At 42.8% G+C, this 15,338-nt stretch overlaps 1 protein-coding gene across 1 annotated transcript in view; it reads right to left on the bottom strand.

The window, feature by feature from the left end:
• LOC145412898 (carboxylic ester hydrolase-like) overlaps positions 1-15,338 on the bottom strand; it is a 64,170-nt gene that overhangs the window by 35,972 nt on the left and 12,860 nt on the right. Inside the window, exons 5-6 of the mRNA XM_080282695.1 lie at positions 12,423-12,634; positions 11-161 (exon numbers count right to left, since the gene is read on the bottom strand). Coding sequence (XP_080138821.1) covers positions 11-161; positions 12,423-12,634 — 363 coding nt within the window. The remainder of the gene's footprint in view (positions 1-10; positions 162-12,422; positions 12,635-15,338) is intronic.

The raw sequence follows: 15,338 nt of genomic DNA, 5'->3' as shown, positions 1-15,338 counted from the left end.
GTTTACTCACGGTAAACTGTTTGTGCTCCCTCATGCTCGGCGACTCCGGACATGAGATCCACCAGGTTGTATCGCCCTTCTGACATCATCACCGCAGGCTCGTCAGGCAGGAAGTCACCATCGACATGAGGTCCATACCTGAGCGTTACGAAGGGGTACATCTGTAAGGACAAAGTAACTTGGTATGTGTAGTGATGTCAGGAAAGGTTGGCATCTATATACTTAATCGAATTGGAAAAACTTGTTATTATACCATCTGAAATGGAAATCAAAACTATTAATTATAACAACTGTAGAATCATTTGAATTTGTGCAAACAAGAATTGAAGTATAGGTGAAGAGGCCGGTATTAACCAATTACCAGCTGAACCCAGCCACAATAATGACACACACACACACACACACACACACACACACACACACACACACACACACACACACACCTATCTATATCTATCTATCCATAATATATATAATATTTTTTAAATAGATAATGAATGGAGGAAGGAAAAACAAAGGGAAAAAGAATGAGTTCATGTGCCTAAAGGCATCCTCCATTCATAAAATATTTATAACAACTGGCTTTGAATTGAAGTGGATTTAATGTTTGTGGGATGCAACTCCTAGGAAATGAATTCCAGAGACTAGTAGTTCTGGGGATAAATGAATTTTGATAAGCAGAGTTTCTGCATTGCGAGGGAGAGAGTGTGAGTTCAAGGGCGCTCCCAGCTGCCCGAGAATTTTGGGAGAAAATGTGATGGGGAGGCACAATTGAAGCCAATTCGTTAGAACACTTACGGTAAAAATATCTATAAAATAATGCTAAAGAAGCAACATCTCTACGTACTGATAATGAAGGAAGGTCTTGCGTGATGGCAGGATTATTGATTAATCTAAAGGCTTTATTTTGAATTTTGTCCAACTGCCTCAGTGCAACCGCTCCACATCCACTCCGCAGTGGTGAACAGTATTCGATCTGAGAACGCACATGACTTTTGTATATTGCGGCCATCTGCTCGTCAGTGAAGAACTCATGACTCTGTACATAAGTCCCAATTTTTTGGAGGCATTTTTAGCTAGGGATTTAACATAAGCTGTCCAGCTTAGGTTGGGGTTTAGAGTAACACCTAGGATATCAATTGTATAAATATATATATGTACCTATATTATACAGATTAATAAATAAACACACACACACACACACACACACACACAAACACACACACACACAAACATATATATATATATATATATATATATATATATATATATAGATAGATAGATAGATAGATAGACATAGATAGATAGATAGATAGATAGATATAGATATAGGTAGATAGATGGATATAGATAGATAGGTAGATGGATATAGATACCTAGATAGATAGATGGATATAGATAGATAGACAGATATTATATTTACCGTATTTAAGTACCTGTTTACTTATTTATTTGAAATATAATCTCGCTAGGATAAAGAAAGCTGGAGTACCAAGCTTTCGTCTTATATATGCTAGATCCTGGTTCCAGCAGCCAGGTCTTTACCACTAGAGTTGGTATTCAACTGCCGGAGGAGAAGGGACAAGAAGGGGTATGTTGGATAAATCGCTGACAAGGCAGGAGAGTCACTTCCATGCAAATGGTCTCTGACCTGCCTTTCAAGCACTGAAGAATATCTGTGTCAAGGCTACCTCCGATGTTAGACATTAACTTTAGATGTAGGATAGTTCGTGCTGGATGTAGGTGGTTATAGGGCTTGTTGGGCTGGATATTTTGACCTGCAGTATATGGCACAGAAACCCGTCCCCGTGAAAAGCTTCCATAGGGTGGTGTGCCACCATCAGTTATTTTCTCATGAAGTGAAGATTCTGTGCCTGCTTTGATGACATCAGGAAGAGAGTGGCTAGGATGATAAGTGGTAGGGCAGCTGTTGCTTGTGGCATACTTGAGGAGCTGATAAATACTGAGGGCGAAACAATGATGTGAGAATTATTACCTGTGTTCATGGAAAACGTTTAGCAGACTGGCATTATGCCTCTTGACTGGACAATCTGGAGAGGAAAAAGAGACCCGTGTGGCTGTAGCATTTACGGTGATGTTACAGTGCTCAGTGTGCAAGGGAATGTTCGTGCTCACGTGTTGTTGATGCACAACGGGACCATTTACCTATGGAATTCTGATAGACTCCTTAGACATTGTCAGTTTACAATGTCCTAACACTCTGATAAATCATTATATCACGGAACACCAACATGAGTTTCTGGATGGACTGCTAGCCTCTTATGTGCATCTGGAGATGGCATTTGATTCAGTAAATCAGAAGGCACTGAGCACCCTTGCGATTCTATGGGTTTCCTCAGGAATTATTTGGCTCATAGCTGGCCTGTCTTCAGGCTGTGAGAGTGGTGTCGTGTGTTTCTGTCTGTAAGGGGTGGAGCATTTGAGTCCTGTGAGTCGAAGGCACCGTGATATCAACTGGCAATTTATGTTTGCTTGCCTTGACTTCGTTGGTGATGCAGTTATCCTAGTGTATTCACTGAAGGCACTCTTCAGCGCACTCAAGGCACATCACAAGGATGGGAGGCCAGCAAGACTCAAGGTCTGTTGGTCTGATAAATTGTGGTTTGCTATATATAACAGCAAAGACCATTCAGACACGTGGTAAAGACGCAGAGGTAATGGAGACATTCGCTTAGCAAGCGTGATCCATAACAAATGTGAATCAGACAGCGAGGTTTTCAGTCAAACTGATCTAACTTATGGTATCCTGGACTTACTCAGGTACGTGTTGCTGTTACAATGCAAAAGGACGAAGATTCACAGTCTGAAGGTGTTAGTCCTCCCTGTCTGACTTTTTGGGTATCAAACATGGACACCAAACAGTGTTTTGGAGCGGTGAATCAAGTCCTCTTGTACTAAATTTGTTTGCCGGATCATAGAGTACCACTGTACCACCATGCACAACATAAGCGATTACACCATGAGACTGAACCGAGGTTTATTTCCAGGAAAATAACGTGAACACGAACTGCGGCTGTACATACGGGCAAGTGGAACGTCTTCCTGAGGTTGCTTCCGTTCATAGGGTGATACCTGAGACTAAACAACCCCGAGTGAAGACGACCAAGGTTAAGACGGAAACAGGGAGTTACCTGGGATGGAAAGAGTTGCTGCCTGGAGGCATTCAGAGAGAATTCCGGCCAGAGAGAGGGAGTGACTTCATTTGAATGAGATTTTTTTCCTCATCCTGCAGCACTTCATCTTACCCGAGAACCATACGGGGCAAGCAACATTTTGCCTGGCATCTGCCCAGAATACATCATAGTCGTCATGATTCAGTCCTCACTGACTCAAGAGAAGAGTAGGAGTCTGAGGCGAAGCGACTCAGGCCACACATTTAAGTTTAAAGTAAGCACTCACTCTCCCCTAAACTGTATTATGTAAACAGTAATTCCCAACCACTCCTCGATTTTAAAACATAATGGACCACATCCCTTACGACACCAAAGTACTCGCTTTGTTCATTTCGTTCCGTTTATAAAGGCTCCAACATGCATACATGCCTAGGCCTAGGTCACCTAATGGCGACTTTCCATTCTGCTCGATCGCTGGCAGCCTCCCTATTCTTTCTTTATCAATGAGATCGCACTCACTGACCTCGTCCCAGATCTTTTTCGTCCTGCCTCTCACAGCCATACCGCAAACGTTAACACTTCTCACCTTCTGCACCCAATTGTCATCCCCCATTCTTTCCATGTGCCCAAACTATCCCAGTCTTTCTCTCCTCATCACAGCTCCAACACACTCTAGTTACATACCACCTCTTAACTCTTCCATCGTAAACCTAACCCCCTCAGGCCTCGCATTGAAGGACGCACTGCACATTCACCTAATTATAGTCATTTCTGTACAGTCACGCGTACTAATTTCTGCTCAGGGGTTACCCCTTCCTTTCCCCCTCTACCCTGGACAGAGGGAAGGGGGGAATCGCGAACAAGTCTACCCCGCCTTCTGCCCCCAACTCCCCCACCCTCCACCTCCAGCTGCCAGTTACTGATTAGACACAAATTTTCTCATGTCCAGTAAACATGATTAAACTGTCGTCGCACACGCTTTCAACGGCCAAGATTTGGACTATATTTTTAGAATAAATTATTACCGTATTGAACTGCATTCTCAAATTGAAAATATTCACCATCATTGTAATCCAGTGTCGTCCGCTGCACAATTCTGGGTTCCAGTGCTTACCTTTTCACTTCCCCCAGCTGTCTCTGTCTCTCTCTTTCTCTCTCTCTCTCTCTCTCTGAATTTACTTTTCCCACTCACTCTTTCTTTTTAAATTTATATAACTTTCTCATTGCTTCTCTCCCCCTCTCCCCTTTCTCTCTCGTTCTTTGTCTTAAGTCTTCCCCGCCTCCCACCCCTCCCCTCCCCCCACCTTAGGCCTGGGGTGGGATGTTCGAAAGCTCGTAACGGTCGCTAAGTTCATCGTAGCAGGTACGAGAATCATAGCGCACTCGTAAACCGCTAAGGTGTATGTTCAAACAAATTTTATGATCCTCCATCCTCCATATTTGCTCGTAGAGCTATGATTTCTGACAAGCACCCTTAAGCTGATCGTAGTGTCGCATAGTGCATGTTTCTCTAATAAACAAACCGAATCATGTGATGCTAAGTTTGTTTATTTACCCTTTTCTGTGTACGAAGATGGAATTACAAGTTGTTTTACAGGTAGAACTGGCATTACGAAGAGCGATGAGATTTGAGAGGAACTACAGAGACATAATGGATCCATTTGCTCACAGTGACGAACATTTGTTGAGATATTATAGGTTTCCCAGACAAGAACTCCTTCACTGGTGTGCAAGAGTTGAACGACTAGTTGGACCAGCGACAAGAAGATCCTGTGCTGTGCCATGTCATTTGCAGGTGTTAATGACATTCAGATTTTATGCAAGTGGCTCATTTCAGAGTGTGTTGGCTGACACATTAGGCTTAACACAGGGACGTGTGAGCAAAATAATTAAGAGTGGCACACGTGTTGTACAGAAAATCTCTTAAGGAAGTTAAGATGCCAAGAGGTAAGCAAAGAGGGGGAATTTTTCGTTTCTACTGCTTACATCTGTAAATGGAGAAATGGGGTTCACCCGAGCTAGACCCTGTTTTGGATCATATAGCCCAGCTAGGTTACAGGAGCGCCCTACCACTCCCGGCACGGCAGTCCCGGGCGAGGCTCGAACTCGCAATCTCCCGATTACGAGCTCGATGCTTTACCACTGAGCTATCGTGCCCCCTTACATCTGTAAAAATGCAGACCGATGCACTGTTCATTAAAACATGGTTTAAGTCTGTGGGAGTTGTAATGATACAGTCTGAAGCCAATGATATACTGTATAGTTTATTCAGGTAAAAGGGTCTCAGTTTGGATCTCGATATTTTCAAAATTATCACTATGTTTTGTTAATATGATGAGGATCTTTCACCCCACACTATAGTTATACCCAAGGTGATGTGACTGTTCTTCAGCACTGTCTGTCTGTCGAGCCAACCCTGTATTAACGCCATCATCTCATGTGTAAAATTTGCTCGACGAATTCGTTTGGTAGGGGACTCGTCACTTGTCATGTCTTGTATGTCTTGGGATGAATATGGTAGTTGTTTGAGTGATGTAATGGCGCGCTTGGATAAGTGTATTTAACATTTTGAAACTCGATTTTGATTGGCCCACAATCTTTCAAGGTTTATGAAATCTCTCTTCTGATTGGCTCAGCGACTATTAGCTGGGTTGCATTATGAACGATAGGAACGGAATGGAACGGATTTTACGATCGGATCATCGTGAGCTACGAGCGTTGCCGCGAGCGTTAGAAGATACACCTTAGCGGTTGTCGTAGCTCACGATCAAAGATGACCGCTATGAGCGCGTTACGATGATCATAGCGGGGTCTCGCAACGATCTTTTGAACATCCCAGCCCTGATCAGCAGTCAGTTATACCGTCACCGCTCCTTCGTATATCGTGTGCAGGCAACATAATTTTATCACACACACTTAGGTCAGATGTATGGAAAGCTAATTTTTTTTTTTTTTTATATATATAAAATTGTATTTCTCATTATGTGCCAAGTTCAAATAGAGAACACCAGACCAATATTCGTAATTTTTATTAGAGTGACCGTTCCACTTCACATAGCTGGGTAGCTGGGCTTATAAACTGCACACACACACACACACACACACACACACACACACACACACACACACACGACTTAAATTTTGCACTGACAGCGTGGCGACTACAAATATAGTCATTCTAACAACTGGATCTGCTGGCTACAAACCTTCCCTGTCCCAGTCAAACTCCTCATTCAATAACCGGTTATTGAATGAGGAGTTTGACTGGGACAGGGAAGGTTTGGAGCCAGCAGATCCAGTTGTTAGAATGACTATATTTGTAGTCGCCACGCTGTCAGTGCAAAATTTAAGTCGTGTGTGTGTGTGTGTGTGTGTGTGTGTGTGTGTGCAGTTTATAAGCCCAGCTACCCAGCTATGTGAAGTGGAACGGTCACTCTAATAAAAATTACGAATATTGGTCTGGTGTTCTCTATTTGAACTTGGCACATAATGAGAAATACAATTATATATATATATATATATACATATATCTATATATATATATATATATATATATATATATATATATATATACATATATAAATTAGCTTTCCATACATCTGACCTAAGTGTGTGTGATAAATGTTGCCTGCACACGATATACGAAGGAGCGGTGACGGCATAACTGACTACTGATCAGGCCTAAGGTGGGGGGAGGGGAGGGGTGAGAGGCGGGGAAGACTTAAGACAAAGAACGAGAGAGAAGGGGGAGAGGGGGAGAGAAGCAAAGAGAAAGTTATATAAATTTAAAAAGAAAGAGTGAGTGGGAAAAGTAAATTCAGAGAGAGAGAGAGCTGGGGGAAGTGAAAAGGTAAGCACTGGAACCCAGAATTGTGCAGCGGACGACACTGGATTACAATGATGGTGAATATTTTCAATTTGAGAATGCAGTTCAATACGGTAATAATTTATTCTAAAAATATAGTCCAAATCTTGGCCGTGGAAAGCGTGTGCGACGACAGTTTAGCCATGTTTACTGGACATGAGAAAATTTGCGTCTAATCAGTAACTGGCAGCTGGAGGTGGAGGGTGGGGGAGTTGGGGGCAGAAGGCGGGGTAGACTTGTTCGCGATTCCCCCCTTCCCTCTGTCCAGGGTAGAGGGGGAAAGGAAGGGGTAACCCCTGAGCAGAAATTAGTACGCGTGACTGTACATCTGAGCCCGTGAATACCCTCTTCCTTTACTGCCCGGGTCTTACTACCATACAGCATTACAGACCTTACACATGCCACATACGAAGATCTCGTAGCGCAGAGGGATAGCGCTCTCACGGCCATATTCTTAAACATTTCCTTCCCTTGTAGAGGCATGGGAAGGAAATCTTTAGCCGAATTGGTATTCTTAATAAAATCCTTCCCTTCCTGGGCCGCGCGAAGGGAAAGATTTTTCCTCTGGGCAGCAGAAATTATTGGAACTTGAAGGAATTCCTTGACCCTTCTCTTCAAAAATTCCTTCATAAATTTTGTGCTTTCTGTTGTGGTTCATTGTCTTTTAAATATTGGAAATGTTGACGGAAGTTACTGTATAATTTTATTGATGCAGTTTACAACGCTATACTAATGTTTAAGCGCTATTTGTGTCTCTTTAAAAGTGTTACTCTTGTCGGCTGAGACAATAAGCCAGATAAAAACAGAGCAAACAGGCGTACTACCTCCGATATTCATCCAGTCTTTTATGATCTGACACTGACAAATCTTATACATTATGGCCAGGGTCAAACAAGGATTCATTTCAAGAAACATTTTGGTTGTTAATTTGCCTGAAAAAGGAAAATCTGCCGTCAAGGTCACACGTGTGGTTCGGCTCATGTCTTCCAGCTGGAAAAAAAACAAGTGAGCGTCGCCATGCGAGTACACGAGACGGACGTTAACAAGTGATTCTTACACTTACTAATAACAACATTAAGCGTAATAATATTCCTCGAATATAATTTGTTATCAAAATATTGTCTTGAGGAGTGAACACCGCTGCGGTGTTGGCCAGAATGGCATTTATGGCTGAATACAAACCAACAGTATAGATGTGGTGGCAACCTCCCACGTCTCGAATGTGTTGTGTTTTCATTATCCAGCACGAGATATGCGTGTTTTGATGTATTAGTTTATAAATTTAACGCTCCATCATACCAAATATCAGCAGGATGGGTCATTTTAGTTTAACAGGGCTACCAACCTGAACATTTTTCCTTCCCTTCCAAGGAAATCTTTACGCATACTGAAGGGAAAGAAAAATCCTTCGAAGGGAAGGAAAAGTTTAGGGAAGGAATTATTTTTAAGAATATGGCCGTCAGTGTCAGGAGAGGCAACAGCTCCCTGAACTTTTTCCAACCACTCCCCACTCTAAGCACAGAGCTAGTTCCAGCCCCAGTTCCAAGACATAGCATGTCTCCCAAGTAAAGAAACTCTCCCACACACTCGATAGACTCACCAGCACGATCAATCCTTTCACGCCTGATAATCTCCACATGCTGTCCTCGACACACCGCACACATGTAATCAGCATTATCTCGCAGTTAACCTCTAATACCACTACATCTCTTATACATCCATTTATCACAAACACAGAACAAAATGAAATTCCTTCCCAAGCCCTTGTAGCAAACCTCATATGGCCGGCCCCCCTCTTTTTTGACATTACCGCCACCAACCCTAGATACCATCACCTGTTTTATTTGCATTTACTCTCAAGCCCTTGTGCCCATCTCTCCGCTTCCTAAATCTTTCCTCCACCTCAGCATTCAACACTAAATCACCGGCATCCAACATCTCCCACGGGAGTCCATTTTTGAAGTCTCCTGAAGGGGCATCAAGCACCATGTTGAACAACAAGGAGCTCAAGACTGACCCCTGATGCACAACATTCACGGAAAACTCATCGCTCAAATCTTCCTTCACTCTAACCTGGGTGCAAGCACCCACATACATAGCCATATCCACTCTAACCAGCCACTTCTTGTTCCCAAGCTTTTTCATTGCCCACTTCACCACCTCCTTAGGGACTCTGTCAATGGCCTCCTCCAAATCAACAAAAGCAAAGTGCAGATCACTTTTCCTGAAGCTGGCGAATGGTGAATATGTCACTTGTAGCTCCTTTGCCTGTCATAAACCCAAACTGCGTCTCATCAACATTCCATCGTTCTCTAATCATACCTTCTCGAACTGTCTCCACTACCTTCATTATCTGGCCCAGAAGTTTTCCAGGGCGTCACCCTTCCCCTTGTACACACTTACAATCACATTCTTCAGCCAATCATCTGGGTCAAAACACTCATATATAACCGTATTTATTAAATCAGTATTTAACCTCACTGCAATATCTCCGGAGGCCTTCAGCATTTCAGCAGTCAACCCAGACACACCTGTCACTTTCCCCACCTGCCGCCTTCCCCACTGCATCCTACCTATTGGCCTGCTCACAACAGCAGCATCAATCAAAGGCCAAGGGCCAAACACTGGATATGTCACTCCAGACCTTCCATGTTCCAGTCAAACTCCTCATTCAGCAACCGGTTATAATCCTCTCTTTCTAAGCGTCTTTAATATTCTCACAGTTCACCACTAACTTCCCTTCATCATTCTTCACACACTGTTCACTCTTCATCTGATTTGCCCTCTTAAATATCATAGTTTTCCTTTCCACACTATTTAGGTTATCAAATAAAAGTCTCTGACACTCAAACTTTGCCATGTATACCTCTTTTCTAGCCCTATACTCGGCATCCAAGTATTCCTATTTGTTACCACCCCTTTTCCATTCTCGGAAAAAAATTTTCTTCTTATATGCAGCTTCTACACCCTCATACCACCATCATGTTAATTTGTGTCTTTGGGGGCCCTTTCTTCATCGAACACTGAATCAGTAACTCTCTGGAGATTGTTCTTGAGAGATCTGTATTGTTCATTTACACTTCTGTCAACAGCTCCCTGCTCAGCCACCACTCAACTCATCCCGCTAGAGAAGGCATCCCCTGTTGCTTGGTTTTTCATAAATATTTTACTCCTAGGTGCATAGGTCCCCCTTTTCATCACCCGCTCCTTAAGCACAATGTCACATAACAATAATTTGTATTGCTGAACACGTCAATCACTTATCAGCCCTCCTGACCAGGAAATAGTCTGTTTGGCTACTATTTCCCTTAGACTCGTATGTAATCAACCTACTCTCTCTTTTCCTAAAATGTGTGATGCACATAATCATGTTAATTGCCTCCCCAAACTCGAGTATCCTTTCCCCTTCCTCATTTCTCGTACCATATGTGCATCCCACATGTACCTCTTCATATCCTTAAGCTGCTTCACCTACATGACCATTTAAGTCCCTTCCCAAAACTACAATTTCATTACCCTTCATACCACTTACCACACGCAATAAGTCATCCCAGAATCTATCTATTTCTGCATAATCCAAGCTAGCCTGTGGAGCATACACTGATAAAAATGAAAATGTGACCCTACTAGACAAAATTTTCATTACTCTAATCTTTCCATTCGCTCTCAATACATTCATGACATATTCCACCCATTTCTCCTAAACCAGCACACCCACAACATTATATCTATCTGCCCTTCCCTGCCAAAATACAGTATCTTGTACCAACTATCCCTCCCAGCAATCACTCTGGCTGATCCTCCTGTACACAGCCAACATCCACCCACATCTTACTCATTGCTTCGACCACTTCTCTTGCTCTGCCCTTCAAACTACCCCAATTCCATGATGCCACTATGATCCCCTTGGCTCATTTAGCATCGTCAGGCATTAGCTTTTTCCATTTTTTGCCATGTCATTAAGTTTAAAGAGAGGGAGAGACAGACCACAGGCCCCACCCACCTGCACAGTCCCTAGTCCAGGATTTGGACCTGGGACCCACAGCCCAGCAGCCGTTACCAGTGGCTGTGGCAGTGGCCTAGAGACACCCTGCCAGGACAGCTACAGGGAAACCCTCCAAGTGCGCCTTGTCGCTGTAACTGCCCCGCCATTATACACCCACTGACAGGGCAGCCTCCTGGAGCGTTGCTCCTGGGTTTGGGCCCCTCTCTATTGGGCAGAAGTAGCAGTCTGGGAACAGCAATTCCCTACTCTCTAGCACAGATCCATGCCCCATCCCATCCCAGTCCCCCAAACTACACTGGCGGAGCCCGCGTCATACCTCCTCTCAATAGGTCCGTCACTAGGTAGTGGGGGCAAAGTTTTCTGGCCACATGCCCCTGTTGGCGTCAACTCCTGCGATGTAGTGGGGTACATTGTGTTATATGTAAAGCACATGTAGAGAGTGCGTGAAATAGAGATAAGTGTTTGTTAACGTTGTTACTGACTCAGGATTACCTTGTGTGTGTTTATAAAATCTTTAGTCATTATTTCATACTCAAAATTTCTAGTTACAGTCTCCGCACCAATATCTGGAGAGCTACTGTGGTGTTTTCTCCGGTTGTTTCTTCTTTCCTCCAAGTGCTTTTTCAACTTGGCACCATTCCTTTGTTTATTCAGTTCACTTCAAATTTGACTTTTTTTTTTTTTTCATTAAGCAAATGGTCTGATACCCCAGTTATTTGCTCTTTTATAAATATTTTTGAGTTAAATGTCAAAGTTTATAAACACGGAAATTCTGAGATCACGTTTTTGCATGTTCATTAATCCTGAAGGCAATTAACACAGCAGCATGTTTGGGTACTGTATCTGTGAGGCCATCTTACATGCTTTCATGAATGTTGGCAATTTAGTGTCATTATTTTGTTTCCTTCTGGTACTATCGATACACATAGGGGAGGTCCCTCTTATGACTTCTTTGACAAGTATTAGATAGCAATCATTGCTAACGGCTTTGCATCTTAATACTCTTCACATACTGTCATTACATATGGAGAGTAATAAATACCTACCAAGTCCATAACTTTTCTCTAGGCGATTCCGACTAGCCATATAATTGGTTTTAAGGTTCAGAAAGAATATGAAAATTCCATATCACCTAACTGCGCAAAAATAAAAAAAAATCTAATACCAACGACATTTTATTTCGTGATGCACACATTGGCCATAGGCCAAGGGAAATACAAATACAGTATATGAAGATAGTTCCAGAGATGACCCGTGTTCTCCAAAAAAGACTTCTGATATAAGTTAACATATACCAGGGATATTTAGTGGGAATTGCTGCTGCAATGGAAAGAGAAGAGCAGAGGTCAGTGAAACGCAGGTAGAGGATGAAGCAATGCCCCATGTACTGTAATACCAGCAGTAAAGAGAGACTGACCAAGTAGTTGAGTTCAGAGAGGGTAAGGTTCTTCACATCGATATTCTGCAGGCAAGTGAGAAGTGACTGACTGGCCCGGTCGTTCCTCATCCCCCGGGTGTGTGGGCATCCCAGAAACCTGCCAGTGGAGTACGCCAACTCCCTCTGAGATCTTGTTTGCATATGGTAGTTCAGCAGTGTGCCGGACTGAAGAATTGCTCTGATAAACAGTCCTGGAGTAGAAAGTGTACATTGTTATAGGTCGTATTGTGGTTAGTTAAGGAGGCTCCCTTGAACTATTCCTAACCAGTTTGGTATGTGCACATGACACGTGAATTTCACTTAATTATTGCAAACTATATTGTACAGTGCTACGACATTCTAAACAATAATACGGTGTAACATGCAAAATAAGTAACTTAAAAAAATGTTAAAAACACCTCCTAGACCAGAGGTAGGCAACCTGCGGCTCTTTTAGGACACATTTGCGGCTCCAGGAGCTTAATAAATAATCATTTATTCTTTCAGAATGAAGGGATCATACAGCACATGCAAGGCAACATTAGATTTTTATTTCAACTTTGAAAAGGTCTATACTATACGTAGATTGAACAATATCACCGCAATGTTTTGTTTAGATTTAGAAGTATTGCAGATTTCGGCTTTTGAGAAGTTTTTGTATTGTGGCTCTGAGAGTACTGCATTTTTATGAAACTAAAATAAATGGCTCTTTTAGCTTTAAAGGTTGCTGACTTCTGTCCTATACTCACTGCAGCACGTCTCTCTGTCTTGATTTTTCTCTTCTTACTACACCTATCTTCCCCCTCCTTTATCCCAACAGCTTACTCCACTTCCCTTCCTTCATTCTCTTCTACCCTCCCTACCTTCTCTCCACCTCTTTCCCTCACCTTGCTATATACGCACTCATTCTCCTTTCATACCTGCAAATGATCCAACTGAGACTGACACTTGCATCATCGAAACATTTTATGCCAACGTGGGTTAAACTCTTCTATCCGTTCCCATATTATATTACCTCCTGCTAACTAGAACTGTTGTGAAATAGATATTAACTTGCGTGGCTGGCGAGGGCTTTGGGGATGATGAAATGTGGGTGTATCCTGTTCTCACTTCGAATCTTCTACACTGAATTTCTTCCTAAAATCTTGTGCTCCCATCACTCCCAATTCACTATTACTGAGGAAATGTAGTTTGGATGATGATGATGATGATGATCAGGGTGATGATGGTTGTCGAAACTTTTCCCCCATTAAGATGTCCAGTGTGAGATGGTAAATACGTACCTCTTAAAATATATTTGTCTTAAGGTGGGAGCAGAAAACTTAATCGCTAAATTATGGTTCTATTTGGTTTCTAAACACAAGAGCTAGTTGCTTTCCAGGTTAATGGTCCCATATGAATACCATAAAATAAAATGCTACTGCTTCTGACGTCTATCTATCTATCTATCTGTAGCCCGACGTCCTAATCCCGCAGAGGGTGGCCGCAGACAAAACGCCTCCAAGTCGCTCTGTCACCCACCATTTGACTACCCTCCCCCCAACTCACCCCCCCCTCCCTGATATACCTCTCTACTCCATCCCTCCACCTCATCCTCTGTCTACCCCTCCCTCTCCCTCCACCTCACCTACATACACCCTCTTAGTCAGTCTTTCATTCTCCATTCTCTTCACATGTCCGAACCACCTCAGTGTATTTCTCCTAATCTTCTCAACAACATCCACATCCACCCCACAGCGTTCCTTCACTTCTTCATTCGTCAACCTGTCCCTCCACGTCATTCCACATGCTCCTCTCAAGCAACTCATTTGCACTGCTCTCATTCTTGACTTGTTCCCCTCTTGCAAGGTCCACGCCTCGCTTCCATACGTCAGGGTAGGTATCACAATACTATCATGCAGTGACTTCTTAACTTCCATACTCACCTCCCTATTTCTCATCACTGCTTTCAGCGTACCAACAACCTTCCTTCCCTGCTGTACCCTTTCACGCACTTTATCCCCCAAAGTTCCATCCTTCTGACGTCATACTTGTAAATAAAATGAATATAAATTGCATAAAATGGAGTGAAATGATTATTGTAGTGCTTGGAGGTAAAATCTATGCATTAAAATTCGCGTATGAGCATAGGTGGACGTGGAGCTTTCCAGTAAGAGAACGACTAAAGCTCCAACAATATCAATATTGAAACTGGCAGTAATCTTATATAAAACTAAAATAGGTTCATGAAGTTATGTTTATATTTTTAATTTCATGAAATAATAAAATGTAGTTTTGACTTGGTAAATTATTAAAGTGATAAGTGACAACTCCGACGGCTTGGATCTGCTGCCATTTTTCCCTTCTGAATTGTCTTTATGCGAGGAAGAAGGAACCAAAGGCCATGAGCCCGCAGTAACAGTTCCCTCCAAGAGAAAAACAAAATACAATATAGAGCCAAATTCAAGATCCGATCATTTTGAGATGCCTGGACACACTGCGTTTGAAAGACTGGAGATCATAGGCAGCAGGAAATACAGACAGAGGGAGACAGTTCCAGAGCTGACCTGTTGCATAAATGAAAGACTGGGAGTAACGGTTAACTCTTGCATTAGAGAGTTGGACAGAAAAAGGATGAGAGTTTGCTGCCAGACGGGTGCTATGCGCCCGTCGTAGAGGTGGAGGAATGCAAGCAGACAGTTCAGAGGAGCAGTGACCATTAAAGTAGCGATAGAAAAGAGATAAAGATGCAACAGTGCGGCGAAGAGACAGAGGTTGAAGGGAGTCAGTAAGAGGAGGAGAGTTAATGAGACGAAAAGCCTTTGACTCCACCCTATTGAGAAGAGCTGTATGTGGGGAGCCTCCCCACACATGAGAGTTGTACTCCACACAGGGGCGGATAAAACCCCTGTATAGAGTCAACAGTTGTGCAGGGGT

This window comes from Coenobita brevimanus, chromosome 94 (genome assembly GCF_032717465.1).
Source record: "Coenobita brevimanus isolate Jiangsu-jjx chromosome 94, ASM3271746v2, whole genome shotgun sequence".
Classification (NCBI taxonomy): domain Eukaryota; kingdom Metazoa; phylum Arthropoda; class Malacostraca; order Decapoda; family Coenobitidae; genus Coenobita; species Coenobita brevimanus.
The sequence above is the reverse complement of the archived record's forward strand: the minus strand, read 5'-3'. Positions and strand labels throughout refer to the sequence as shown.